Source organism: Gadus morhua, chromosome 16 (assembly GCF_902167405.1).
Source record: "Gadus morhua chromosome 16, gadMor3.0, whole genome shotgun sequence".
Lineage (NCBI taxonomy): Eukaryota > Metazoa > Chordata > Actinopteri > Gadiformes > Gadidae > Gadus > Gadus morhua.
The window spans coordinates 13,974,228-14,001,898 of record NC_044063.1 but is presented as its reverse complement, the minus strand read 5'-3'; the positions used below and the strand labels follow the sequence as shown (position 1 = coordinate 14,001,898).

General features: G+C 49.0%; 1 protein-coding gene across 1 annotated transcript in view; it reads left to right on the top strand.

Annotated features, from left to right (window-relative positions):
* pitpnm3 (PITPNM family member 3) overlaps positions 1 to 17,557 on the top strand; it is an 89,441-nt gene extending 71,884 nt beyond the window's left edge. The window contains exons 11-20 of the mRNA XM_030381965.1: positions 380 to 646; positions 1,686 to 1,834; positions 6,338 to 6,454; positions 12,391 to 12,507; positions 13,165 to 13,313; positions 15,184 to 15,333; positions 16,169 to 16,352; positions 16,588 to 16,716; positions 17,054 to 17,303; positions 17,379 to 17,557. Of these exons, the coding sequence (XP_030237825.1) occupies positions 380 to 646; positions 1,686 to 1,834; positions 6,338 to 6,454; positions 12,391 to 12,507; positions 13,165 to 13,313; positions 15,184 to 15,333; positions 16,169 to 16,352; positions 16,588 to 16,716; positions 17,054 to 17,303; positions 17,379 to 17,449 (1,583 nt within the window). The 3' untranslated portion in view covers positions 17,450 to 17,557. The remainder of the gene's footprint in view (positions 1 to 379; positions 647 to 1,685; positions 1,835 to 6,337; positions 6,455 to 12,390; positions 12,508 to 13,164; positions 13,314 to 15,183; positions 15,334 to 16,168; positions 16,353 to 16,587; positions 16,717 to 17,053; positions 17,304 to 17,378) is intronic.
* The last annotated feature ends 10,114 nt before the right edge of the window (positions 17,558 to 27,671 follow it).

The following is a 27,671-nucleotide window of genomic DNA, read 5'->3' as shown; positions in this document are numbered from 1 at the left end:
TCTCTCTCTCTCTCTCTCTCTCTCTATCCCTCTCTCCTACCCCTCCCTCTCCTGCTCTTTCTCTCTCTCTCTACTCCTCCTCTCTCTTACTCTACGCTCTCTCTCTTTTCACACTTTCATACTCCTTCCTCTATCTTTCTATCTCTTCGTTGGATGTTCTTTAAGTATTATATTTATTTTTATTAGTGTTTCTGCATTCTATTTGATATTTGTTTTATAATTATGTAACAGGGTAAATGTGCCGTGAACAAAGACATTAAACTTTTCGTCTCTCCACCTTCTCTCTCTCTCTCTCCCCTCTCCCCTCTCCCCTCCCTCCTCCTCCCACTCTGCCCCTTTCCCCCCCCCCCTCTCTCCCCCTCCCTCCCTCCCCTCCCAGCGGACAGCGTTAACGGATCTCCCGAGGTCTTCCTGGAGGGGGGGGCGGACCCCAAGCCCCCCGTGGCTCCGCAGCCCGACCCCCCTCCCTCCTCCTCCTCCTCCCGAGCTGACTCCTCCTCCTCCTCCTCCTCCTCCTCGGCGCAGCACAAGGCGGCGGGGGGGGAGGAGGGGGGAGGAGGTGGGGGTCGCAGGGCCAGCCTGACCAGCGTGGACAGCGACGCCTCCGTATGCTCCGGGGGCCGGCTGAGCAGCACCATCGCTAACAGTAAGAGGGGGGGGACGGTCGTCAGGGTGGTTGTCAGGGTGGTCGTCAGGGGGGACGGTCGTCAGGGTGGTCGTCAGGGTGGATGGTCGTCAGGGTGGACAGTCGTCAGGGTGGTTGTCAGGGTGGTCGTCAGGGTGGACGGTCGTCAGGGTGGACGGTCGTCAGGGTGGACTTCACGGTGGTCGTCAGATTGGACGGTCGTCAGGGGGGAAGGTCGTCAGGGGAGACGGTCGTCAGGGTGGACGGTCGTCAGGGGACGGTCGTCAGGGGGGGCGGTCGTCAGGGGGGACGGTCGTCAAGGGGGACGGTCGTCAAGGGGGACGGTCGTCAGGGGGGACGGTCGTCAGGGGGGATGGTCGTCAGGGGGGGACGGTCGTCAGGGGGGACGGTCGTCAGGGTGGACGGTCGTCAGGTTGGACGGTCGTCAGGGGGGACGGTCGTCAGGGTGGACGGTCGTCAGGGGGGACGGTCGTCAGGGTGGACGGTCGTCAGGGGGGACGGTCGTCAGGGTGCGGTCAATGGGATGTATAGTCCTCTGGATGTGTAGTCGTCTGGATGGATGAGCACCTGGTCGTCGTCGGGCTGTACCGTCTTGGGGTTTGACAGTCGAGGGGAGGGAGCAAGTGTGAGAAAAAGAGAGAAATAGCAAGGGAGTGAAGGAACATGTGTGTGAGGAACGAGTGGGAGAGAAAGAAAGAACAAACAGAGAGCAAGGGTGAGAGAGTGAGAGAGGATTAAATAAGAGAAGGAGAGAGTGAGAGAGGGGAGCAGGGCAGAGAGGGTGGGAGAGAGCGAGAGGGACAGAGCAGAGTTGGAGGGAGTCAGAGAGACAGAGTCCTGGTGGTCAACGGGTTCACTCCTGCTTTCCTCTTATCAACAACACGGGATTCATTTCCGTTCATCCGTCTCCCAGTGTGTCTGTGTGCTTATTTCTGTTTTCTTGTGTGTGTGTGTGTGTGTGTGTGTGTGTGTGTGTGTGTGTGTGTGTGTGTGTGTGTGTGTGTGTATGTGTGTGTGTGTGTGTGTGTGTGTACGTCAGTCTCCAGCAGCTGGTGGGGCTCCAAGCGCCTGGACCACGCCCTGTACTGCCCCGACGTGCTGACGGCCTTCCCCACCGTGGCGCTTCCCCACCTCTTCCACGCCTCGTACTGGGAGTCCACCGACGTGGCCGCCTTCATCCTCCGACAGGTCTGCTCCTCCTCCTCCTCCTCACTCACACTCACCCTGCAAGGCTTCATTGGTACATTCATTATACAATTGCTTATTTAATCTCTGACAGTTGGTGCTTTGAATAATTAAAGCATTTGGTAAAGTGCTGAGTGCTGAGAACTGGCGAATGTCTGCAGAACTGGTGAATGTTAGGTGAACTGGTGAATGTTTGGTAAACTGGTAAATGTTTGGGGAACTGGTGAATGTGTGGTGAACTAGTGAGTGTTTGGAGAACTCAAATGCTCCAGTTGAACCCTGGAGCATTTTAAAAAGCTGTGCCCTCCCTCCAATATGGATAAAACTCCATATCCATTTACTTTCCATTGGCAAATGCTGAGGCTGCTTTACACCACCATGTGCTGCGTGAACACTGTGGATCGGTGGATCCACACCTGAGATTCCTTAAGGAACATAAACGCTGGCAGGGGAAATGAGAAACCCGCTGAAAGATCACAAAGCCGACTGAGGCTGGGTTAAGAGGTTTGGTTTTCAGCCCAAACAAAGGATTTGACGTAAGGTTCCTCAGCAGAAGATAGAGTAGCCGGCAGCTGCAGTTTAAGATGGCTATTTGAAGTTGCCAAGCTGTAATCAGAATCGTGCTCAGTACGGAGCTGCTATGCTACTACGCTAAGCTCTCCATTAAAAATAACATACAATCTCGGATCATTGCGTTTAACAACAGTACGATTTAACGGGACGTATTAAATCATGTCTCATGTTGGAGAATCTAATTTTAGCGATGCTGCGGTCAACCCTCATAAGTAAATCCTCTTTTATCAATACCTGGGGAGAAATTGATGACACATGAGAGTCACGAGAGGCGTACTGCAGTCAAGTGTCTCCCTGGCCAGATCCAGGGCCAGGCAGACGGACTGAGCCTGGAACAAAGCCCGGCTCTGTTGCCACACTGCAGTAATTACCTTCATGTGCCGCAGTGGAGCGATAATGGAACTCAATAGAGTGGAGCGCCTTCGATTGGCAGGGAGGATCAGACCCTTGTCTTTATGTGTTTACTGCCAAGGCACAAACTGCTTCAGAGGCTGGCCGAAGTATGTCTATATCTATATCTATATAGATAGCATCTATGTATCTACATAGATATAGCTATATATCTATGGATATCGATATAGATATAGTTATAGATAATAATATATATCTTATATATCTATATCTATTTAGACAGCATCTATGTGCCTATATATAATTATATAGCTATATAATACTATATATAGATATCTATATAGATAGTAATATATATCCATATCTATATCTATTTAGATTGCATCTATGTATCTATATAGATATAGTTATATATTTATCTATAAAGATATGTATCAATAGCTATATCAATATAGAGAGGATTTATGTATCTATAGATATAGATATAATATATATCTATGTAGCTATATCTATATATCTATATATATATATATATAGATATAGTCATCTATCTATATATATATATAGATAGCATCTATACATCTATATAGATATATTTTTCAATATATGTATAGATATAGTCAAATATATCAATATCGATAAAGCTTAATATAGATATATATGTATTTAAAGATTAATATCTATATAGATATATACAGTAGATAAATATTGACCTATATCTATTTAGATATTTATACCTATATCTTTATACATAGACAGCCTCCACCAATGCGCTGTTTTGCATTACATGCTCTTGAAACAGAGTGGGGGGGAACCTCCAGCAGTCTGAATCTCCAGCAGTATGAACCTCCAGTCTGAACTTCCAGCAGTATGAACCTCCAGCAGTATGAACCTCCAGCAGTATGAACCTCCTGTCTGAACCTCCAGCAGTCTGAACCTCCAGCAGTCTGAACCTCCAGCAGTATGAACCTCCAGTCTGAACCTCCAGCAGCATGAACCTCCAGCAGTATGAACCTCCAGCAGTCTGAACCTCCAGCAGTATGAACCTCCAGCAGTATGAACTTCCAGCAGTATGAACCTCCAGCAGTATGAACCTCCAGCAGTATGAACCTCCAGTCTGAACCTCCAGCAGTATGAACCTCCAGTCTGAACCTCCAGCAGTATGAACCTCCAGCAGCATGAACCTCCAGCAGTATGAACCTCCAGCAGTATGAACCTCCAGTCTGAACCTCCAGCAGTATGAACCTCCAGCAGTCTGAACCTCCAGCAGTATGAACCTCCAGTCTGAACCTCCAGCAGTATGAACCTCCAGCAGTCTGAACCTCCAGCAGTATGAACCTCCAGTATGAACCTCCAGCAGTATGAACCTCCAGCAGTATGACCCTCCACTATGAACCTCCAGCAGTATGAACCTCCAGCAGTATGAACCTCCAGCAGTATGAACCTCCAGTCTGAACCTCCAGCAGTATGAACCTCCAGCAGCATGAACCTCCAGTCTGAACCTCCAGCAGTATGAACCTCCAGCAGTCTGAACCTCCAGCAGTATGAACCTCCAGTATGAACCTCCAGCAGTATGAACCTCCAGCAGTATGACCCTCCACTATGAACCTCCAGCAGTATGAACCTCCAGCAGTATGAACCTCCAGCAGTATAAACCTCCAGTCTGAACCTCCAGCAGTATGAACCTCCAGCAGCATGAACCTCCAGTCTGAACCTCCAGCAGTATGAACCTCCAGCAGTCTGAACCTCCAGCAGTATGACCCTCCAGTATGAACCTCCAGCAGCATGAACCTCCATTCTGAACCTCCAGCAGTATGAACCTCCAGCAGTCTGAACCTCCAGCAGTATGACCCTCCAGTATGAACCTCCAGCAGTATGACCCTCCAGTATGAACCTCCAGCAGTATGAACCGCCAGCAGTATGAACCTCCAGCAGTATGAACCTCCAGCAGTATGAACTTCCAGCAGTATGAACCTCCAGCAGTATGAACCTCCAGCAGTATGAACCTTGATGTGTATGAAGCCTCCGTTCCAGAGCTGAGAGCAGAGCAGTCTGCCTCAACACCGCCACAACCCTGCTGCTAATGTGTGTGGAGAGTGTGCGTTTGTGGGTGTATGTGAGAGGTAGTGTGTGTTTGTGTGTGTGTGAGAGGTTGTGTGTGTGTAAGGGGTTTTGTGCATGTGTGTGTGTAAGGTTGTGTGTGTGTGTGTGTGTGTGTGTGTAAGGTTGTGTGTGTGAGTGTGTGTGTGTGTGTGCGCGTGTAGGTGGTTGTGTGTGCGTGTGTGTAAGCGGTTGTGTCTATGTGTGTATGGTTGTGTGTGTGCGTAAGGTTGTGTGTGTGTGTAAGGTTGTGTATGTGTGTATATGAGGTTTTATGTGTGTGCATGTGTGTGTGCGTGTGTGTAAGCGGTTGTGTGTGCGTGTGTGTAAGCGGTTGTGTGTGTGTGTGTGTGTGTGTGTGAGAGGTTGCGTCTTTGTGATTTAGAGGTTGTGTGTGAGTGTAAGAGGTTGTGTGTGTGTGTGTGTGTGTGTGTGTGTGTGTGTGTGTGTGTGTGGTTGTGTGTGTGTGTGTGTGTCTGTGTTTCAGAGGTTGTGTGTGTGAGTGTGTGTGTTTGTGTGTGTGTGTGTGTGTGTGTAAGAGGTTGTGTGTGTGTGTGTGTGTGCATGCGTTTGTGCGTGTGTGTGGGACGTGAGCGGAATAGGGAGCGAACACAGGGAGTGTCGGCGAGCAGAGATCTAATAAAGCAGATCGTGCAGGGTCCTTGATGGGGGTGCAGTTGTGTGTGTGTGTATGTTTGTGTCCGTGTGTGTCTGTGTTTTTTTTCAGTTTCGGTGTGTGTGTGTGTGTGTGTGTGTCTATGTGTGTGTGTGTCTGTGTGTGTGTTTGTGTGTCTGTGTCTTTGTGTGTGTGTGTGTGTTTGTGTGTGTGTGTGTGTGTGTGTGTGTGTGTGTGAGACTGTGTGTGTGTCTGTTTTGGTGTGTTTTTATGTGTCTCTTTGTCTATGTATGTGTGTGTCCGTGTGTGTGTGTAGTCGCGTTGACAGCGCCGGCTAGCAGGACATGATGCCGTGTGCGTTGCAGCGTTCTGATTGGTTACCACAACACAACGCGCGACTTAGCTCACGCCCACAACAGACTTTGTTTACCGTGCGGTCGCAGGAAACGTTCTTTAATTGAATGTTTCATTCAAGATTATCAGTTATTGTTTGCATTCTTCCAAACATAGCGTTTGAAATTCTGGGGTTCGTATTATTAAATTATGCGCCTGCTTTCTTTAACTGCCAAGTAGTAATTAAAATGTTGCCTGCTGCGTCACGTGTAATTGCTCATCTTCTTGACGAGAAAGCTGGCTGTAACAATACGGCTGTGTGTCTCACAGACATAATAACGCTCGGACGCATCGAGAGAGGATGGTGGCTGGCCTCCAGTCTCGTCTGTCTGTCCACTGCTGGGGCTGTTGATTACTAACCCTCTCCGTTGTGTGCGTGTGTGTGCGTGCGTGCGTGCGTGCGTGCGTGCGTGCGTGCGTGTGTGTCTATGATGTACCTGTGTGTGTGTGTGTGTGCATGTGTGTGTGTGTAGCTGATGAGGTGTGACTGTGTCAGGGGGCAGGAGGCCAACAACTCGGACTCGGCCCCCCTCTCCCCCTCCGGCCCCCGGGAGAAGTGGCTTCGCAGGAGGACCCACGTCAAGCTGAGGGTGAGAGGACTGCCCCGTCCACTGACATCACCAGCACCACCACTACCACCACCACCACCACCAATACCACCACCACCACCACCCCTCCCACTGATATCACCAGCACCACCACTACACCTCCTCCACCACTACATCACCACCACCATCACCACCACCATCAATACACCAACACCACCACCACCACCACTGCACCACCACTACACCACCATCACTACACCACCAACACCACCACCACCACTACATCACCACCACCATCAATACACCACCACCACCACCACTGCACCACCACTACACCACCATCACTACACCACCAACACCACCACCACCACTACATCACCACCACCATCAATACACCACCAACACCACCACTGCACCACCACTACACCACCATCACTACACCACCAACACCACCACCACCACTACATCACCACCACCATCAATACACCACCACTACACCACCATCACTACACCACCAACACCACCACCACCACTACATCACCACCACCATCAATACACCACCACCACCACCACCACTGCACCACCACTACACCACCATCACTACACCACCAACACCACCACCACCACTACATCACCACCACCATCAATACACCACCACCACCACCACCACTGCACCACCACTACACCACCATCACTACACCACCAACACCACCACCACCACTACATCACCACCACCATCAATACACCACCACCACCACCACTGCACCACCACTACACCACCATCACTACACCACCAACACCACCACCACCACTACATCACCACCACCATCAATACACCACCAACACCACCACTGCACCACCACTACACCACCATCACTACACCACCAACACCACCACTGCCATAATAATATTCCACACTATTTTGACTCCTTCATACAAAGCATCGTAAAACAAATGTTTGTCGGTTCATTGCTCATAAGTGTGCTGTTGGGTGTGAGAGCATTTTGCTCAGCTTCCTACAACATTGGGATGTGAACCCAGAACCTTTCTGTTCAGTGTCTCCTGCCTGTGTGTCGGTCCCAGCTTGGTACATGATGATATCCAGATCCAGTTTCAGGTTCAGATGACTAGCCTTCTGCGTTGGTTTGTTCCTTGCACAAAGCCAGAGGATAGTTTTAACGATCGTTCTTATTCCCTTCAGCGTGCTGACACACTCGACACCAAATCCAAACACCCGAACCAAACAAACAGCCGAAGACATCCTCCCTTCTGCCTCAAATCAAGTCGTTCACCAACCTCGCTCCCGTTCGAAAAGAAAAACAGTCTAAAAATAAAACCGACCGTTGAGCCGTGAAACTGTTTTTAAATGTTTCCAGTCCATCTCACCCGGGGCCGGCACAATACTCTTCAGAACATGCCCACGCAACCTTAAGCCGGCATTGTGCCAGAATCCCATAATTACCCTGTTCTGCTGCTCGTTCTCTCTGACTAGTGCATCAAGGTCACCCGCCTCGCTGACGTCCCTCTCTCTTTCTCTCTCTCTCTCTCTCTCTCTCTCTCTCTCCCTCTCTCTCTCTCTCTCTCTCCCTCTCTCTCTCTCTCTCTCTCTCTCTCTCTCTCTCTCTCTCTCTCTCTCTCTCTCTCTCTCTCTCTCTCTCTCTCTCTCTCTCTCTCTCTCTCTCTCTCTCTCTCTCTCTCTCTCTTTCTCTCTCTCTGTGTTGTTGTTGAACTCAACAGTGCTTGTTTGCTCCTGACGTCCCTTGAGGGTAATGATCTCGTTGGTGCAGCAGGACACTGATGTGATCAATGCTGATAGGTATCCCAGCAGAGGTGTCTCCTCTCTTTGATAACTGTATATAGTACTGCGGAGAGTGAGGTAACACGAACCATTCAAACTGAATTGGATATTTAATCTTCAACCTTAAAGGGACACTGTGTAAAAATTACTCCCATCTAGTGGTATAATTGTGTATTGCATTCAAACTAATAGTGCTCGCTTGTTCAAAAACTACGGTGGGCAGTATGTGCCAAGAAGCTGTGTCATAACATCCAATACTACCTCATCGAGTCATTCGAGTGATGAGGAGGTTCGTTATTTCAAACAAATTTCAAACTGCATTGAATCATTAGTGTAAGCTAATGATGTATGAGTAATTATTCCTCAAGCAAGATAGTGAATTATTTCAGTCATCATTCACGCTGGCTCAGAGTGGAAACGCGTTAGCATTTCCTGTACCACGTAGTGCTTTTTGTCCCTCTCGGCAGTTCATAGACCGGAAGAACATGGAAGCCTCCATGAAGCTTACCCGTCCTATGTAACTACATATTAATTATTCTTCGCTCAGGAGGATAAGTGAGATTTTTGGCAGAGATAATTTTACACCAATGACAACTTATTTATGAATGAATACGTTGATTTGAGGTAATAAATGACTTGCAATATTACACAGTGTCCCTTTAAGCCGGCATAGTGCCAGAATCCCATAATTACCCTGTTCTGCTGCTCGTTCTCTCTGACTAGCGCATCAAGGTCACCCGCCTCGCTGACGTCCCTCTCTCTCTCTCTCTCTCTCTCTCTCTCTCTCTCTCTCTCTCTCTCCCTCTCCCTCTTCTCCTGTCTCTCTCTCCTGTCTCTGTCTCTCCTTCTCTCTCTCTCTCCTGTCTCTGTCTCTCATTCTCTCTCTCTCCTGTCTCTGTCTCTCCTTCTCTCTCTCTCTCTCTCTCTCTCTCTCTCTCTCTCTCTCTCTCTCTCTCTCTCTCTCTCTCTCTCTCTCTCTCTCTCTCTCTCTCTCTCTCTCTCTCTCTCTCTCTCTCTCTCTCTCTCTCTCTCTCTCTCTCTCTCTCTTTCTCTCTCTCTTCTCCTGTCTCTCTCCCTCTCCTGTTTCTCTCTTCTGTCTATGTCTCTCCTTCTCTCTCTCTCGCTCCGTCTCCTTCTCTCTCTCTCTCTTTCTCCTTCCGTTACACCATCTGCCTGTCTCTAAACACAGCGTTTCAGACTGACTTTTGGTTCCTCATCCCGGGAACAGTCGCTATCTTTAGCAGCAAACTCTTTACTCGGTCGAGTGCGAGCCGCGTTTGAGCGTTCGAGGAGAGCACAGGCTCGCTCTGACCTTGTGAAGCCTTCGCCTCCTCTGGGGCTCTTTGTGGATTCTGCTCATCTACCGATGGACCATTAGACACTGATGCACTCTGAGTCCTTCCTCTCTGATCTATTCTTTCAAATTCAAGTTCTTTGGAGAGGGAGAGAGGGAGAGAGCGAGAGAGAGAGAGAGAGAGAGAGAGAGAGAGAGTGAGGGCGGTTCACATCAACCTCTTCACAGGTTTCTGCCGTCAGTGTGTGTTGTAAGTGCATCCTAAGGGCGACTGAGTAAACGCTTGCGTGTGTACGTGCATTCTCGTGAATGTGATTGTGTCGTGTAAACACGTGCATGTCATCTGTCTATAACTGTACGCAAACACATGCATGCATTTACATATGCGTGCATGCTCATTAGTCAGTGTCCGTGTTTAAGACGGTGATGCCCCGGATCCCTTTCGACATCTAGATGCCTCGTTAGTCTACTGCCTCGTTAGCCTACTGCCTCGTTAGCTGGGATATCCTCCATTCAGCGCGCGTCACTCAGACCTTGTACTAATACATGATGAGGTAGAATTAAACTCCTTCTGTGGAGATTCTTCACCGTTTCCACACTGTGAAGCTTATTTACATTTATATTTACATAAATTCTCGCATTTAGCAGACGCTTGTATTCAAAGTGACTGGCAATAAGTACATTTGTCAGAAGAAAGAGTTACAACAATATATCGCTGTCGGTACACTAAGGATGTTTATAGAAACAAGTGCAAAGCACTAACAATCAATAGATTAACCCATTCTCCGCACACAACAAGTATAGCTAGGATAAGATGCTACACAACTCAGGCTACCTTTACATGATGACGGTCTGAACCGAAGACGCATAAGTGCCGTCACGTCTTCACTTTTTATTCCGCGTTTAGACGAGCGTTTTCGGGAGGAAATCTGCGTGCATACGGTGATGCAAAAGTGTGTGGAATTCAATTGGGTATGCATACCAGGCAGCTAGGTGGTGCTGTGATACACTATCAAACAACACCGCCATGTCTGAACACATGCGTAGAATCTTCCTTCTTCTCTTATCTGCGCCGCGAAAACCAAAACATAATTACAGATTCTTCTCCGTTCAGTAATACTATCTGTACATATCCTGTACATTTCGTGGAAAGACTCCTGTAAGTTTATTAGAGCTGCCAGAGCAGCTTGACGGTCCGACGCATGGAAATAATCCAACATGTTTGTTAATTTCCCTGTACTGGCGCATGTATGTGACGTAAACGCTTACGCGACGTGAGGAGATCTGAGCAGAGTTTTGCGTCTTGGCAGTGTAGACGGAAAACGCCACAGCAGAGCGTATTCAAGTTTTCCACTCTGGAGGGTGGTTTCAGATTTTCACGTTTTTAAGCCCCAAAAACACTGTCACCGTCTAAACGAAAGGCACTTCTGATAAAATATTTTCTTGTTTTTACCCGCAAGTGTCCTTGTGTAAACGGGGCCTAAGTACTATAACTAAGTGCGACATACTATAAGTGCATACATTAAGTGCCAGGACGAACAGCATACAATAAGTAGAAGAGGGGGACAGGGTGGCATATCATCTCCCATCTTATCATCTCCCAAAATTTAACAAACCGTTTGCGTAGACGACTGCAGGACCAGGAGTGAGAAGAGTAGAGCTGGATCTGAGGGAGAAAACACAATCTGGGCGCTGTCATATAAGGAATTACAATGAAGCTCAGGAAAGATGGAGCTTATGAAAGCACGCAGAGTATTAGAAGAGAGATGTCAAGGAAAATGGCTTTCAAATGTGACGGATAATATCCAATTACCTAAAAACATTTGCTTCTGGTTCCCATTGACTGTTGGGAATTTAACCAAGGCACACTCACAGGCACACAGCTTGCAGCAACCGATTAAACGCTAATATTAGCAATATCCAGGGATTCTTTACACTTTTTGGGGCGCTCACCTCTGAAAAGGACACATGTAGAGGTATCGATCTTGAACAACCTCTCTCGGTTGCCCTACAGGTCTTTGCATGATTTCTGAAACTCACATGAACAAAACATGGCATCAATATGTGGTATTGAGCTCTCTGTCCGGGAGGTTAAACCTAGTGAAGTTACATCAGCCCTGGCTGCATGAGGTCTCCCTTCGTTGGTGTATGTCTCTCTCAGCTGCCGAGGGGGTTTCAACGGTCTTTGATGTGCTAAAGCTCAACAGTTGTAAGGATCAGATTCTGCATCAAACAGACTCAGAGATGCTTTGATCAAAAAACATTGAAAAAACGGGCAGATTTATCTACAGTTAAAGAAAAAGGAAAATCAATAACTTGGACGCTTCCTAGACTGGGTTTACGGTCAAACATAAAACTGAGGACTTAAATACACTGGGGGAACTATTGCCAATCCACACAGGCGGAAAACAATCATGGATAATGAGGTTAAAGACACAAACAAAACAATTCAAACGTGTGACAACAGTAATAACTGCTTGACATTTGATATTTAGATTTCTTTCAAACTCAGAACGAAGATCCAATCATGTTGCTTTGTGTTTGTCTGCCAATTTGAATTACATCTATGCACATTGGGCCCTATTATAACAGTCTGAAACGCAAGTGAGAGGCGCAAAACGGAAGTAGCTTTGTGGGCGGGTCTCTGGCGCTGTTGCTATTATACCGTTGGATAAATGAGTCTTGCGCCCGACACAAATCTAAAAAGGCTGTATCTGGGTCCACCAGAGTGAAATCCACTTTGGATTTCACTCCCCTCACCCTCGTCCTCTCACCCTCAACCTCTCCCCTCACCCTCATCCTTTCACCCTCTCCCCTGACCCTCATCCTCTCCCCTCTGCCTCACCCTCACCCTCTCCCCTCACCCTCTCCCCTCCTCCCCTGCAGAATGTGACGGCCAACCACCGGGTGAATGATGTCATCACCACAGAGGAGGGCCCCCAGACCCTGGTGGGCCGCTTCATGTACGGGCCCCTGGACATGGTCACCCTGACCGGAGAGAAGGTGCCGGCGCCTCACACACACACACACACACACACACACACACACACACACACACACACACACACACACACACACACACACACACACACACACACACACACACACACACACACACACACACACCGCTGGTCGCTCGGCCCTAACACCTCCTCACTCACACCAATAGCCAAGCGGATGTTCACTGCGTGCGATCAAACTCGTTAACTCGCATGAGCAAACGAGTTTGGTCGCGCAAACTTCCAAACACTCGCGCAAGTGATTTGAAGTTTATTAGAGGAGTAGAGGCTTCATCTAGTGAACGCCCAACCTTTCTTTCCGCCAATTCATTCTCAACCAGGGCCGAGAGAACCACCAATACGAGTCTGTACTTGTACGCTTTTCTAACCAGTGACCCTCGAAGCGCTGTACAATAGTGCCTCACATTCACCCATTCATGCAGACATTCATACACTGACAGCAGAGTCAACCACGCAAGGCGACAGCCAGCTCGTCGGGAGCAGTTAGGTTGAGGTGCCTTGCTCACCTCGAAACTCAGCACGTCGGATCCGGGGATCAAACCAGCAACCTTCCGGTTACCAGCCGACCCGTTCTACCTCCTGAGCCACATGCTGCCCTGTGGTTCTGACCTGTGGTCTGTGGTGCTGGTGTCTCTCCCAGGTGGACATCCTACTGATGGTCCAGCCCCAGTCGGGCCGCTGGGTCCACTTCGACACGGAGCTCACCAACAGCAGTGGCCGGGTCGCCTACACCATCCCCAAGAGCAAGAAGCTGTCCCTGGGGGTCTACCCCGTCAAGATGGTGGTCAAGTAAGCATCCTCTAACCACAGGGAACCGGATCCTTTCTTCTGGTGTTTACATCAACATCATTAAGGAGACGTTCTCATCCAAAGCAACTTTCAAAGTGGAAGGCTGAGAACAGTCGATGATCGTGATAGACATGATCTAAACGAGAGTAGCTAAACACAAGGTGCAACAGGACCTAGTCTCAACGTTACCTTTACAATCAGGGCATTTAGCAGACGCTTTTATCCAAAGCGACTTACAATAAGTAAATATGGCAGAAGAAGGAAAAACAATATATCACTGTCGCTACGATAAGGATGTTCATGGAACTAAGTGCCAACACTAACAATCGCTAGGCTAATTAACCCATTCCCCGTATACAGCAAAGATGGCTAGGATAAGACGCTACACGATGCTAAGTACTCTTTTTTTAAATGCAAGGACGTACAACATACAATAAGTGCGTAAGAAGGATGTGGGGGTGGGCTAATGATGGATGCTATGCAGAGTCTAGTGTTACATTGCCTTTAGGGAATCGGATCCTACTTCTAACATGAAGTCATTAAAGGTTGGGTATGGAATTCGCTTTTTTGGCCATTTTTGCAGAATTACTTGAAATCCTTATCATAACCCACTTACAGCCACTGAGTTAGAAGTACTGACATGAAAATTAAACAAGTCAATCATCTGTGGAACGGGCAGGGCTCGAAAAACTCCAGCCAATGATTTCCAGAACCAACGAGTTGCATTGGACAGTAAGTACGTCAATCAAACGGTCGTACTGTACTCCCCCTCCCCCGCGCCCCGCGCGCGACCCCTTCGTGCAGTACTCGTGACCCAGAGCTCGTGACCCAGAGCAGGCTCCTGTTTGTTGTTATCCTGCGGTAGCTACTGGAACTAGTTAATCCACATTTGGACCTAGCAGTAGAAGACAATTTCCATGGCAGACAAGAGGCCATCATCCCCATGTTGTTTTTTTAATGTTGCCATGTTGTTTAACGAAAACCTACGCTAGCCTGGCTCGCTCTCGCGCATCTGTGTTCGCGCTCTTGCGTGATTGCGCGTCCATGTACTTGGAATGGGTGGAGTCAGAGTCAGCGTTGAAGGAGAGGGGGTAGGACCATTTGAGTTGTGTATTTTCAAAATCTGCTGGCGTTTCGCAAATCCCATACCCAACCTTAAGGAAGACGTTTTCGTCCGAAGCGACTTACAAGTGGAAGGCAGAGAACAGTCAAAGTAAAACATTATCTAAACGAGAGCAGCTAAACAGAACGTCAACGTGCACAGAGTAGCCATAGGATTAGTTTTCTACGATCACATATTTATTGAGTGCCCAATGCGCTCGCAGAGAGTTATAAAAGGCGTACTCTAGTAGCCCTTCATCAGAGCTTAGGGACTCTGCGACGGTGCTGAATGGGAGCAGGGGTTGGTGAGTTACGTAGCCAGCTCTCTGCTGGGCTGGTCTTTGTTGGTGAGACGAGGCTGCAGCAGCAGCTGGGTAATGGATGGCCCTGGCGTCGCCTCCTCAGTTCCGCGGCGCTGGGTGCAGCGCACAAAGGAGGCCAGCCGCACGTATTATGAGACGAGAGTAGCGGCCTCGTTTCGTCCGATGCTTTCTACGTTGCTGTTATTTTGTTAATGTTTTTGTCGTTTTTTGCCACGTTGTTCATTTTTGCTTGTTTGTTGTTTCTTTCTTGTTTTTTCCATGCTTTCTTTCTCTCTTGTCGATCACACCTTCCTCCTCAACTCTTACTCGTCTTCCTCCCACATATTCTCTCTCTCTCTCTTCTTCCCCTTCTCACTCTGTATCCATCTCCCTCCTCTCTCTTCCCATCCTAAATCTCTCTCTCTCTCTCTCTCTCTCTCTCTCTCTCTCTCTCTCTCTCTCTCCAGGGGTGATCAGACCAGTGCGGAGGCCTATGTGACGGTGTTGCCGCGGGGGATGGAGTGTGTGGTGTTCAGCATCGACGGCTCCTTCGCCGCCAGCGTCTCCATCATGGGCAGCGACCCCAAGGTCCGGCCCGGGGCCGTGGACGTGGTCAGGTAGCTGCCACGCGCCTGTGTGTGTGTGTATGTCTGAGTGTGTGTCTGTGTGTTTGTGCGTGTGTTTGTGTGAGTTTGTTTGTTTGTGTGAACGTGTGTGTATGTGTAACACACACGCGCGCGCGGGCGCAGTCCATGGCAATGTATATTAACGGGGGGACACATGCATATTAGGATCACAAGTCGATAACGATAATGCATACAATACTGATAAGAAACGGTGTTTATAATGTATAGCGTTTATCATTAAATAGAACACAGTTCTATTCTAGAACACAGTTACCGCATATCACATGTTATATCATATACGTTTTCTTTGCCGAAATTTATTTGAGGTATTTCTCCTCATCCTCATCCTCCTCCTCCTCCTCCCCGTCCCCTCCTCCTCCTCCTCCTCCTCCTCCTCCTCCACCTCCTCCTCCTCCTCCTCCTCCTCCTCCTCCTCCTCCCCCACTCCTCCTCCTCCTCCTCCTCCCCTCCTCCTCCTCCTCCTCCTCCCACACTCCTCCTCCTCCTCCTCCTCCTCATCCTCCTCCTCCTCCTCCCCCTCCCCCACTTCTCCTCCTCCTCCTCCTCATCCTCCCCCACTTCTCCTCCTCCTCCTCTCCTCCTCCTCCTCCCCGTCCCCTCCTCCTCCTCCTCCTCCTCCCCCACTTCTCCTCCTCCTCCTCCTCCTCCTCCTCCTCCTCCTCCTCCTCCTCCCCCTCCCCGTCCCCTCCTCCTCCCCCACTTCTCCTCCTCCTCCTCCTCCTCCTCCTTCTCCTCCTCCTCCTCCTCCTCCTCCTCCTCCCACACTCCTCCTCCTCCTCCTCCTCCTCCTCCTCCTCCTCTCCAGACACTGGCAGGAGCTGGGCTATCTGATCATCTACATCACGGGCCGTCCTGACATGCAGAAGCAGCGGGTGGTCTCCTGGCTGTCGCAGCACAACTTCCCCCACGGGATGATCTTCTTCTCTGAGGGCCTGGTCCACGACCCGCTGCGACAGAAGACCATCTTCCTCAGGAACCTGGTGCAGGAGGTTGGCTGGTCTGCAAGTGCACGCACTCACACACACGCACATAAACACACACACATATCAGACGTACACACACACACACACACACACACATCAGACATACATACACACAGACACATCCATGCACTCACACAAACACACAAGCACACATATATATATACAGACAAACACACACACAAACACGCTTATCCCAAACCCCCTGACTAAAGTGCTCTGTGTTGTGCCTCTTTCTCCTCAGTGCCACATTAAGATCAACTCTGCCTACGGCTCCATGAAGGACATCTCGGTGTACAACATGCTGGGTCTGCGGCCCGCCCAGATCTACATCGTGGGCCGGCCCTCCAAGAAGTACCAGAACCAGTGCCAGGTGGGTCCTGCCCTCCGTGTCCGGTTCAGTTCATCAGGCTGTTGGCCTGTCGGGATCAGCTCTCCTTGTGTCCCGCCCTGTCGGCTTGAGTTCAGCCTGATGCATTCTGGACTCTTTCATTCTCTCTCTCTCTCTCTCTCTCTCTCGTGCCTTTGCTTGCGTGTGTGCACATGTTTGTATGTCTGTGGGCACGTATGCCTGTGTGTGTGTGTATGTCCGTGTGTGGGTGTCTGTATGTCTGTTTGATTCTCTGTGGGCAAGTATGCCTGTGTGTGTGTGCCTGTGTGCCTGCGACCACACACCCACCACCTCTCCCCCCCCCCCCCTGCTCCCCCAGTTCCTGAGTGACGGCTACGCCGCCCACCTCTCCACCCTGCAGTTCGGCCACCGGGCGCGGCCCAAGAAGACGTCCTCGGTGCGCATGGTGCTCCGGAAGGGCTCCTTCGGCCTCTCCGCAAAGCCCGACTTCCTCTGCAAGCGGACCCACCTGCGGCGGACCATGTCGGTGCAGCAGCCCGACCCCCCCTGCACCCCCAACCCCAAGCCCGAGAGGGCCCAGAGCCAGCCCGAGTCGGACAAGGACCCCGGCGGGGGGGGAGGAGGAGGAGGAGGTGGAGGAGGAGGAGGAGGAGGAGGAGGAGGAGGAGGAGGAGGAGGAGGAGGAGGAGGAGGAGCAGCGGTGCACGGTGTGTGGGGACGGGCCTCCATGCACCGGGGGGACACCACCCCCTGACGTCCAGCCCGGAGAGGGAGGAGGTCTGGGAGACGGGAGGAGACGGAGGAGACGGAGGAGGAAGAGGAGGAGCAGGAGGTGGGAGGGGTCCAGGGAGTCCGGTCCTGAGGTGAGACCCCGTAGAGCGCCGACACAGAGTAGCACAACAGCTTTAACCGGGGTCGATCCCCTTTGCCTGCAGCTGCAGGGTGGTGGAGCTAGGGGCCACCGCCACCTACCCTCTGCCCCCTGCCTGCTCCGTCATGCAGCCCTATCTGGAGCACTGCAGGGGGGCTTCGCTAAACGACTCGATAGTCGACAATCATCATTAGGATAACTAATCTCCGTCCTTTAAACACTGCACATCACCCAGCCGGTGTCTGCACAGAATTCCCTTCAGACTAGGCTCGAATAAACCAGGCGCTAAAGCAACGTCTGAGGAAGGATTTCATCGCCGGGGAAAATCTTGTGTGAAGCGAAGAGCTTCAGCATGAATCTAAATTATCTTGACAGTCATTAGCACACTGCCTGTACGCGGGCACGCCCCCATCCCGGAACACGCGGGACCAGGCCTACGGGAGCAAAGGGCAGACAGAACGAGTAGCACACACACAATGACAAGTGAAAGGCCAATGTGGCCGTAACAGTTGGTAGTTCAAGTCCCTCTGCCTCGCACCATACGGCCAGCTGGGGAGGGGGGGGGGGCTGGGCTCCCACAGCAGTGACTCAGACCTCCGTTGGGCTGGCTGACTGTTTCTGCACTGAGTCATGCTGACAGCGGCTGCGGTTATTGTCTTTGTAGTTATCATGGTTATTGTTGTTTGTATTGTGTATTGGATTTATTCCATGTGACGAGAGAGAGAGAGAGAGAGAGAGAGAGAGAGAGAGAGAGAGAGAGAGAGAGAGAGAGAGAGAGAGAGAGAGAGTGAGAGTGAGAGTGAGAGTGAGAGAGAAGAACGAACGATGATAAGGAAGGATGAAAGGAAGATTGAAAAGAAAGAAGGGGAAAAAAAAGAGAAAGGATCAATTAAGATGAGTAAATAAAAGACTTGGCGAGAGAGAGAGAGAGTTTCAACGAAACAATGAGGCAGCGATCACCGGGAGTGCCCATCGTTGAGTTCACCCCCTCATGAATATTCATACGCCATCCTGAGCGAGGGGGGGGGGGGGGGGGGGGGGGGGGGGGGGGGGGGGGGGGGCAGGGGGGAGTATTATTAGAAGCAACACTTCAGAGGACAGAATTCAAATTGTCCTCCGCTGTTAATTATGCAGACAAAGTGTGGAGCCACGATTGCAACGTTACACTCTCAAACTCAATTCCCCCACCACATTCACTCTCACACACACACACACACACACACGCACACACACCCACAGACCCACATACACAGGTACACACACACACACGCACGCACGCACACATGCTCAAGCGTGCACGCCATCACACACAAACTCGCACATACACGCGTCGCACACACTCACAGAAACACTCAAACACATACAAACACACACACGTACAAGCACACCATCACGCACTCTAACACGCACACACTCACAGAACCCCTCAAACACATACAAACACACACGTACAGGCACACCATCACACACAAACTCTCACACACACACAGACACACACACACACACATACACACACACATACACACAGACACACACGCACACACACACAGACACTTTCTGTTTCCAAAGTGGGAATTATTGTGAGGGGATTGTGAAGGAAAGGACCAGCGTCGTTGCAGCTGCCTGAGAGTAATTAATGCACAGCTGCAAACAGCAATCAGATGGTCACACGGCGTCTCTCCCGCTGACGACGTGAACGCAGCAGCACGGGTGACCTATCTATCTCTGTCCCTCTCCTCCTTCTCTTCTCTACAGAGGCTGACCTGTCTGTCTCTGTCCCTCTCCTCCTTCTCCTCTCTGCAGAGGCTGACCTGTCTGTCTCTGTCCCTCTCCTCCTTCTCTTCTCTACAGAGGCTGACCTGTCTGTCTCTGTCCCTCTCCTCCTTCTCTTCTCTACAGAGGCTGACCTGTCTGTCTCTGTCCCTCTCCTCCTTCTCTTCTCTACAGAGGCTGACCTCCGTGTGCGTCTAAACCCTCAACACCTCTGCTGTCCTACGGAGCAGTGATTCAGGCTCTCCTCCTCCTCCTCCTCCTCCTCCTCCTGTACGTCTCCTGTATGGGGGATCCCCTCGCTGCTCCCGTTGTGTCTGTGCCTGGAGATGTGTGGACGTCGACGCTGGAGTATGTGTGGATGCGACCGGGCCGCAGTGGTCCCTCCCTGACCCCCCGTGTGCGATGATGAAGCCTACACTGAGGACCGGGGCGAGGGGCGTGGCCGGAAGGATGTATTTCAGTCCCCTGTAATAAAAATATTGACATAAACTTCACTAATGCATGGGTACACACACACACGCACACACACACAAAACACACACACACACACACACACACACACACACACACACACATGCACACAAACACACACACACACACACACACACACACACCCACTCACACACACTCTGGTTCTTCGGTGGCATTTTATATGTTGCGAGCCCTGCTGGTGAGAGAACTACAAAGTTCATAGGGCCCCCTGTGTGACGCACTGCAAACACACAGGGCCCTTTCAGTCCCAGTCCCCGTACCCAGTCCCCATACCCAGTGCCCGTACCCAGTCCCCATACCCAGTGCCCGTACCCAGTCCCCATACCCAGTGCCCGTACCCAGTCCCCATACCCAGTGCCCATACCCAGTGCCCGTACCCAGTCCCCATACCCAGTGCCCATACCCAGTGCCCGTACCCAGTCCCCATACCCAGTGCCCGTACCCAGTCCCCGTACCCAGTCCCCATACCCAGTGCCCATACCCAGTGCCCGTACCAGTCCCCATACCCAGTGCCCATACCCAGTGCCCGTACCCAGTCCCCGTACCCAGTCCCCGTACCCAGTCCCCGTACCCAGTCCCCGTACCCAGTCCCCGTACCCAGTCCCCATAACCCACTGATTTCTTAGCGCCCTTGCTCTCCCCTTCCTTCCTTCTGACTTCCTCCCTCCGCCTCCTTCCTCCCTCCGCCTCCTTCCTCCCTCCGCCTCCTTCCTCCCTCCGCCTCCTTCCTCCCTCCGCCTCCTTCCTCCCTCCGCCTCCCTTCCACCCTTCCCTCCTCCCTCCCTCCTCCTCCTCCCTCCACCCTTCCCTCCTCCCTCCCTCATCCTCCTCCCTCCCCCCTCCTCCTCCCTCCCTCCTGAACCAGTAGTGGGAGACCCAATGAAGAACCAGCTCCGCCCCCCTGTGGTGGTATTAAATATTATTATGTTGATATTATTATGATATTATATTATATGCACTATCCAAATCAAAGTTTCATTCCAGTGATTTTGATTTCCTTATCAGCTAGGATTGCCAATTGGAAAAACTAAACAAAGAGTTGTATTTATGCTTTCTTCTAGAGAGTTGTACTCTAGTGTCGTCTACTAGATAGTGTGCAGGCGGACGTCCAGCCGTCTCAGAGAGGCGCTTGTTTCCAGACAAATTGTAACTGTGGATAACAATCCAGCACCCAGTCCCCACTCTGTCCTTGACCCCCCGCCGCCGTCGGACCGGGGAGCTGTGACCCCGAAGCAGTTGTGTTCTCTGATCGAGTCCCAGAGTGAGCGCTCCAGCGTTTGTGGGAGGAGGTTTTTTTTGTTCGACCAGTTTTCCTGCGGTTGTAGATGTGACGACAAACCTTGGCTGTTCGTTTCATTTTTACGACGAGGTATTAGTTTCATTTTGCTATTGCTCTCGCACACAAACACACAAACACAGAAATTATTCGGTATGATGCTACCCTTCTGAATTCAAGGCCTTTCTCCGCACCTGCACAGGGGGATTGTGGGTAATCAATAATCTGATGTTTTCACGGCCGAAGCGGGCAGACAATAACCTCGCAAGTCGTTTCCAAAGCAACAGTGACAGAGTGAAGTAGACGACTCTTAGCTAACAGGCTCGGCCCGGTCTTGTTGCGCCGTCTATTATGCGTCTGTTTGATCCGCACATCGCAGCGCTAAGGGAACTCGCGGAAGACTGATGTGATGCACACTTTGCTCACGATATGATTCTCCGGGCTGTAAAATGAATCAGTCTCGTTATCTGGTGTGATTACAGCTGGAACTCCCGGTTCAACCGATGGAGATGTACAAACAGCGGGAGGTGAGGGCAGGGCAACACGTGCATGTGCATCCTATTCACTCATCGTTTCTGCCGTTATGCATTGAAGAGAGACAGTAGGGTAAAGTCCTGCTGGCCTTATTGCAATTAATCATTATGAAACATATAGTGATAGCCTAGAATATACACCAAGGTTTCATGGATGATTCTACCCTGTCAGGGTAGTGGTTCCACAGTTTGTGCTGTGTAAGTAGGCCTATGGGCCCTTGGGGCTCTGGGAGGGAGTAATCTCATTTAATTTGTTGACGCTTGCGTTAAATCTGTGTACCTGGTTGGAAAGACTTGAGTGCATTCTGAAAAAGAAATGTGTCCTTTTAGTCTTAACATGTTTTCGATGATTGTGTGTGAGTGAGTGAGTCTGTGTGTGCGTGTGTGTGTGTGCATGTGTGTGTGTGTGTGTGTGTGTGTGTGTGTGTGTGTGTGTGTTTGTGCGTGTGTCTGTCTGTGTGTGTGTGTATGTGTGTCTATTGCTTTCAAAATGTTAATATCGTTGGCAAAATAAATCAGGCTTTTGCAATCGAAGAAAACTGTAATGGGTGGGGTGTGGGTGTGGGGGGATGGGACCTATTATTGAAATGTCACCGGGAATCCAGTGTACCATTTACCGGGAGTGCATTTGAGCTGATAGATCTGTTATGCAACCTCATCTTCTCCCTAATGGACGCTGCGCTGCATGGGGTCACGTTCTCCACGTTAACCTCTCCCAACTGTGCAAGCCAAACCTATTTTTCTACCAGTAAATAATGTACATAGAAATACTTGACACGTCCTAGTTGGGGCCTTCTCTCGTTTGACTAGTTTTGCCTTAAAATTGTATTTGACGTGATTGATGTATAGTTGTTATTATTAGTTGTATTTATGTCATGACCAAAGTATAGATGTATGAGTTTACCCTCTCGACAAAGTGCATTTTAAACGATTTGATATTTTGTCCGGAAATATTTGAGGTACATACTGTGTGTGTGTGTGTGTGTGAGCTGTGAGGTGAGTGTGGGTGTGTGCTCTGTTTTCCTGTGTGTTTTTCTATGTGTGTGCGTGTGTGCGGGTCTAGGTATAGGTTTTGTGAGTTGTAAGTAGTGTAAATACGAACATAGAACCCAAGAAGGTTAACATGTAAAAACTCTGTTATTTAAGACTTCATCAAACCACCCTGGAGCTGCCCATTGTTAGTGCATACCTACGATATCTTTATAGTCTGATCCCAGCGCGTCTCTGCTGCAGACTGCACACGGGTGGGCTCACAGCTCCGTGTCAGAGGATCCCACGTTTCAGGGAATTACACATCTTGAGAGCGGACCCTGGGTTTCAGTTAAACTGTGAAATGGGTTTGACGGAAGACGCTGCAGTAATCCTGGCTTTGCACTACAAACCAAGAGGGAGGTCTCTCTCTTTCACCTTGCAAATTAATATCTGAGATTCTCTTTACCGTCTACACGGAAATGTGCGAATGGGGATTTTGCAGGTGGTTAAACTATTCGGAATGTCAATATCTGCCTGTGGTGTTGAGCATGCAGTGCAGCTGTCTCAAAGTCGTTTTGTCATTCTTAGGCTCTTTGGTTTTCACGCACACCTGGATTCTCGCTAATGCCTCTGACATTTTCTGTAACATCAATATTCAGCGTTCAGTTGTCCTCCTGCTCACCTTTCTCCTCGACACAACCTTTGATGCTACACGCATGTACAGATGTTTGTGTTGCAGCCCGCTTTGAAAAAAAAAGACAAATAAGGCACCACAATAATACTTATAGCACAGGAATAATTCTTTAGAGGCTGTGAAACTCGATATCTTTTTATTTAGTTCTGTTTCATTCAAAGATATTACTATGAAAGTCAAGGCACTTTGACACTGTCAATCCTTTGAACAGGTGACCGCTCTGTATGTGACACTTATCAGCTTATCGGTTTGAAGTAGGCACTTTATCGTGAACAACAATTCTTAATGGCATACGATGATATATTGGTTTACAAGGAATTATTCTGTGCATCCCAACGTTTGGATATTTGTTCATGATTGTAATAAAAAGGTTGTTAATCAAGCATTCCTTAGTATGTAAAAGGTAACTGCGATAAAATGTTGGTAACCTTAAATTTGTATGCTTAACACATCAGTGGTAAGCAAAATATGATCATATATTCTGCTGTTGAAATGTGTAACACCTCTGAAAATGAATATTAAAATATTTTTATTTGAATCACAGTAGTACTCATTATGTACGGCCTGTCTTAGTTCTCACACATTGTGCCTCATTTGACAATATCTGTCATTATTTATAATAACCAAATAAAGGATAAGACATGTAGTATCTCCACCGTGTTTAACCTGTTGTTTAAACACAAACTAACACCCATTATGTATTTCCCCCCACACTCCAAACAAACGTTTGTGGCTAAAATGTTCAATGTCTAACTCTCTGAAAGAGTGCTTTCTTCTCATAATACAATCAATGTTTGCACACAATTAACCAGTCGTCTCAATTTAAATGTTCAAAGGCTTAAGTGTGCCTTTTTTAAAAAAATTTACCAGGTGAATTGTGCAGTCCCGGTTCAACTGGCTTCCTGTTTTAAGACTATCCTGATATCATATCTCTCTTGCCCACATACTGCAGCCTTCTGCCCCATCACTGAGGCTGCTGTCGTCGTTGGACTCGCCTGTAAACCCTGCCTTCTCCCAGGGTCTCTGAGTAGACTGCTGATTATTCACTGGTAGGTGTCTGTGTTCAATGCTAGTTCCCACCAAACCAGTTCGAGTCGTCTGCTGCTTGGACTGCCTGGAGACTGACCGTATTCACCTCATGGAGTCAATATTGTGCGTTGATATCCACGATTCTGAAATGGATTCTACACCTCTCAGGTTCAAGCGACTTGCAGTGCAGGACCACCACTATCGGCAGAGCTGTGTATTGTTTTGGGTTTTGTTGTTATGAAGAGTCTCTCTAGCAAATAGTTTGGTCAGCTTTGTGGAAACCAACACCTGCAATTATGTGGTTTTCATTTGCCTTCCCCGTGCTCCAAATCATGCAATTATTTTTAACATTGAGAAAGGGTTGGGGGGGGGGGGATCCAGTGACTCTAAAAACAAAGTGCTTTCCTTTTGTTGTCGTTTGCTTACCTCCCGCTGAGTCATTCCTGCCTTTCCACATCTTGAGTCCAAGCTGTTTTCTTCAGGACTATTCGTCACACACGTCGATGGAAGGGGAAGCAAACATCTACAGACACACCGGCAAAATAACTTCCTCATCAAAACCCCAAGTAACCAAGCACGCTTCCTGCCTTCCCACAGAGTGATGTATCCTTGGTGCAGACCCATTTCCCGACCTGTTATCTGACCCATTTTATTTTGTTTGGCGCAGGAGACGCCATTCCACCGAGACTCAATCAAAGCGGTTATTTTTAGGCCCAAATTGCACCTTGCCTGGGCGCAGCGGCTCTTTCACTTTGATTTCGGCTATCAATTCCTCTTTCCCTGAGTATTCCCTTTGGCAAACTGAGAAAAAAACTGAAAATCGTCCTCATCTTCGGCATCAAAGCCCCCTTCGAGCAACACAGACACGCCTTCATGCTTTCATGCCTTCCTGCTTGGATCATCCGGTGGACAGTGGGGGGGAAGGAGTTGTGGATAAGACTCAAAGTAAAGAAGAAGTCACGGAGGGAACGGAACGGATCATCTGAATGTGAGGGCGTTAGAAGAGCTGTGAGGCCGTTCTGCTAACCACATCTGACCCGCCTGTGGTGGGAATATCTTGGAATATCTGGGTATTCACACCACTAGACCGAGGCCCAATCTGGGCCTTCGTTAGCCTCATAGCATAATTGCATAAATCATATTTTGGCCAAATTGTGATATGTAAACTAACTCTACTCGCCTTGCTCTGCTGATTCACTTTGCCCCATTGGCTGTATCCTCAGTCAATCAGAGTGCTTTTTAAATTCAATAATCACTATCTGCCTAAGTCATCTATTTGTCTTAGGCATTTTTGATGCTAAATAGAAGATCAACTTTAAAATATGACCTAAGCAACTATGCTATGAGGCAGCCTCATAGCATAGTTGCTTAGGTCATATTTTCAGGAATTAGCATAATTTCTAAACTTGCATATTAATAGCCTGGCTATTAATATGCAAGTTTAGAAATTATGCTAATTCCCTTGAATTTCACACTTTCACAAACATCTGTTTGTGAGGGGGTGACTATCTAGGGAATTAGGCATTTTAAACTCCCATAACGCCGATACCGGACGAACCAAGTAACGTTTGTATATCTGCTTGTGAATTGCAAAAGGCTGTTAAAACGGGAACAGGGTATTCCTGAACACGCCCTTTCTCCCCTTTCACTGGCCGCTCATCGATTCTCACGGGCTGTTCTCACTGGTCATTCCCCAGACCAAGGTTCAGTCTGCGATGAATACAATCACAGATACAGAAGGGCGGAGGTGGAGAGACTTGTAGCTTAAGGGTGACATATTACAGCACCAGGTGTGAGTGTGATTAGCCGTTACAAGCCGTTTTGAAAATCTGCCTCTTCTGACATCACAAGTGGGCGTGTCCACCTAGATGTATGACGGATAGATGAGCAACGTTTGCTATAGTCCACTTGGTAGGCCATCACACATCTAGCTGGACACACCCACTTGTGATATCAGAAGGTGGTCGATTTTCAAAATGTCTTATAACGGCTAATCACACCTGGTGGTATAATATGTCGCCTTTAAGGGTGATGCACATAGATGGATGGACGGACTGAGAGACAGACAGACGGGTGACGAGATAGACAGAGGCCAGCAGTCTGCCTACCATGTCCATACTTTGAGCGACCCAGGTTTGATTGTCCTATAGGGTAATTATTTCCCTGACAGTTGATCCAGTTTGGATTGTATACTTTGATTGTTCTCTTCCTCCCATTGGATGAACCAATTGGCACTGTTTGCACAGAAGAGTAAGGTGTAAATAGATAGTTAGCTTTAAAATTGGATGCATCCGACTGCATCTTTGCATTTGCATTCGTTGAGAATATTTTCTAAAGCTATTTTGTGTCTCAGTGTGGGGAGACCAGAATATTTTCTAAAGCTAATTTGTGTGTCAGTGTGGTGAGACCTGGCATTTTGCCTCAGGCTATACAGTTCATAGACATTTTTACCTTTCATATTTGAATGGAATAAGGTTATTTGGGGTATAGGGCCGAATTCTTCAGCTACATGGCTATTAGTCCAGGGCCAACCAAGGCATGCGCTGCATAATTGTTTCATTATGTATCGCAGCCTTTACAACGGCCACATTTTGGCCACATTTCTTGTGGCTGTCCAATCAATGTTGATGGGAAGTGTATTCAATGGAAGCAATTAATTCCTCAAGGCGTGCTGTAATGACCAGAAAAGGCTCTGTTGTCCTTCTCGCAAAGCAGTGCCTGCAATGACTTAATGTATCAGGATGCATTGCAGGCAAGCCTCTAGTGCTTCTATTTACTGTGACATGAGCAGCTATGATACACTCTGGTCGGTGTAGTTTAGGTAAATGTAAAATGACATGACTTCCAAGTTGTATTCATTTATTAATTAATAAACATGGCAAGGGCGCTCCGCTAGCATGCAGGAGATCTCCCTGAGCCCGTGTGGAGATAGCTGATTTAACCTGTTGCACACCGATGACTCAATGTGCCAACAGGTGTGCAGCCTCACCCAGCCGCAGAGTCCATCGGACTCCGCCAGGTGAGGCTATTTAAATCAGCCGTCATCCACACACACTCTGTGAGAACGTTTTTTCTTGACGCATATGGTTATAGTTAAAATGCATATTTTTTCTTAAAACACAGCACAACCGTCGAGTCACTTGCACAACTCAAGCCTCCCTCCAGTCTAAAACTCTGGCCCTCTTAAGGAGCACCAGAATGGGTGTGGCTCAATTAGCCTAGGAGCCACAGCTGCAGACTATTACGGCTAACAGCCAGACAGGAATATGTGCATCTTTTAAAACATGGTTTAAAACAGTGAAGATGCCATTCACATCTTCACTCCCAGTACTGCTG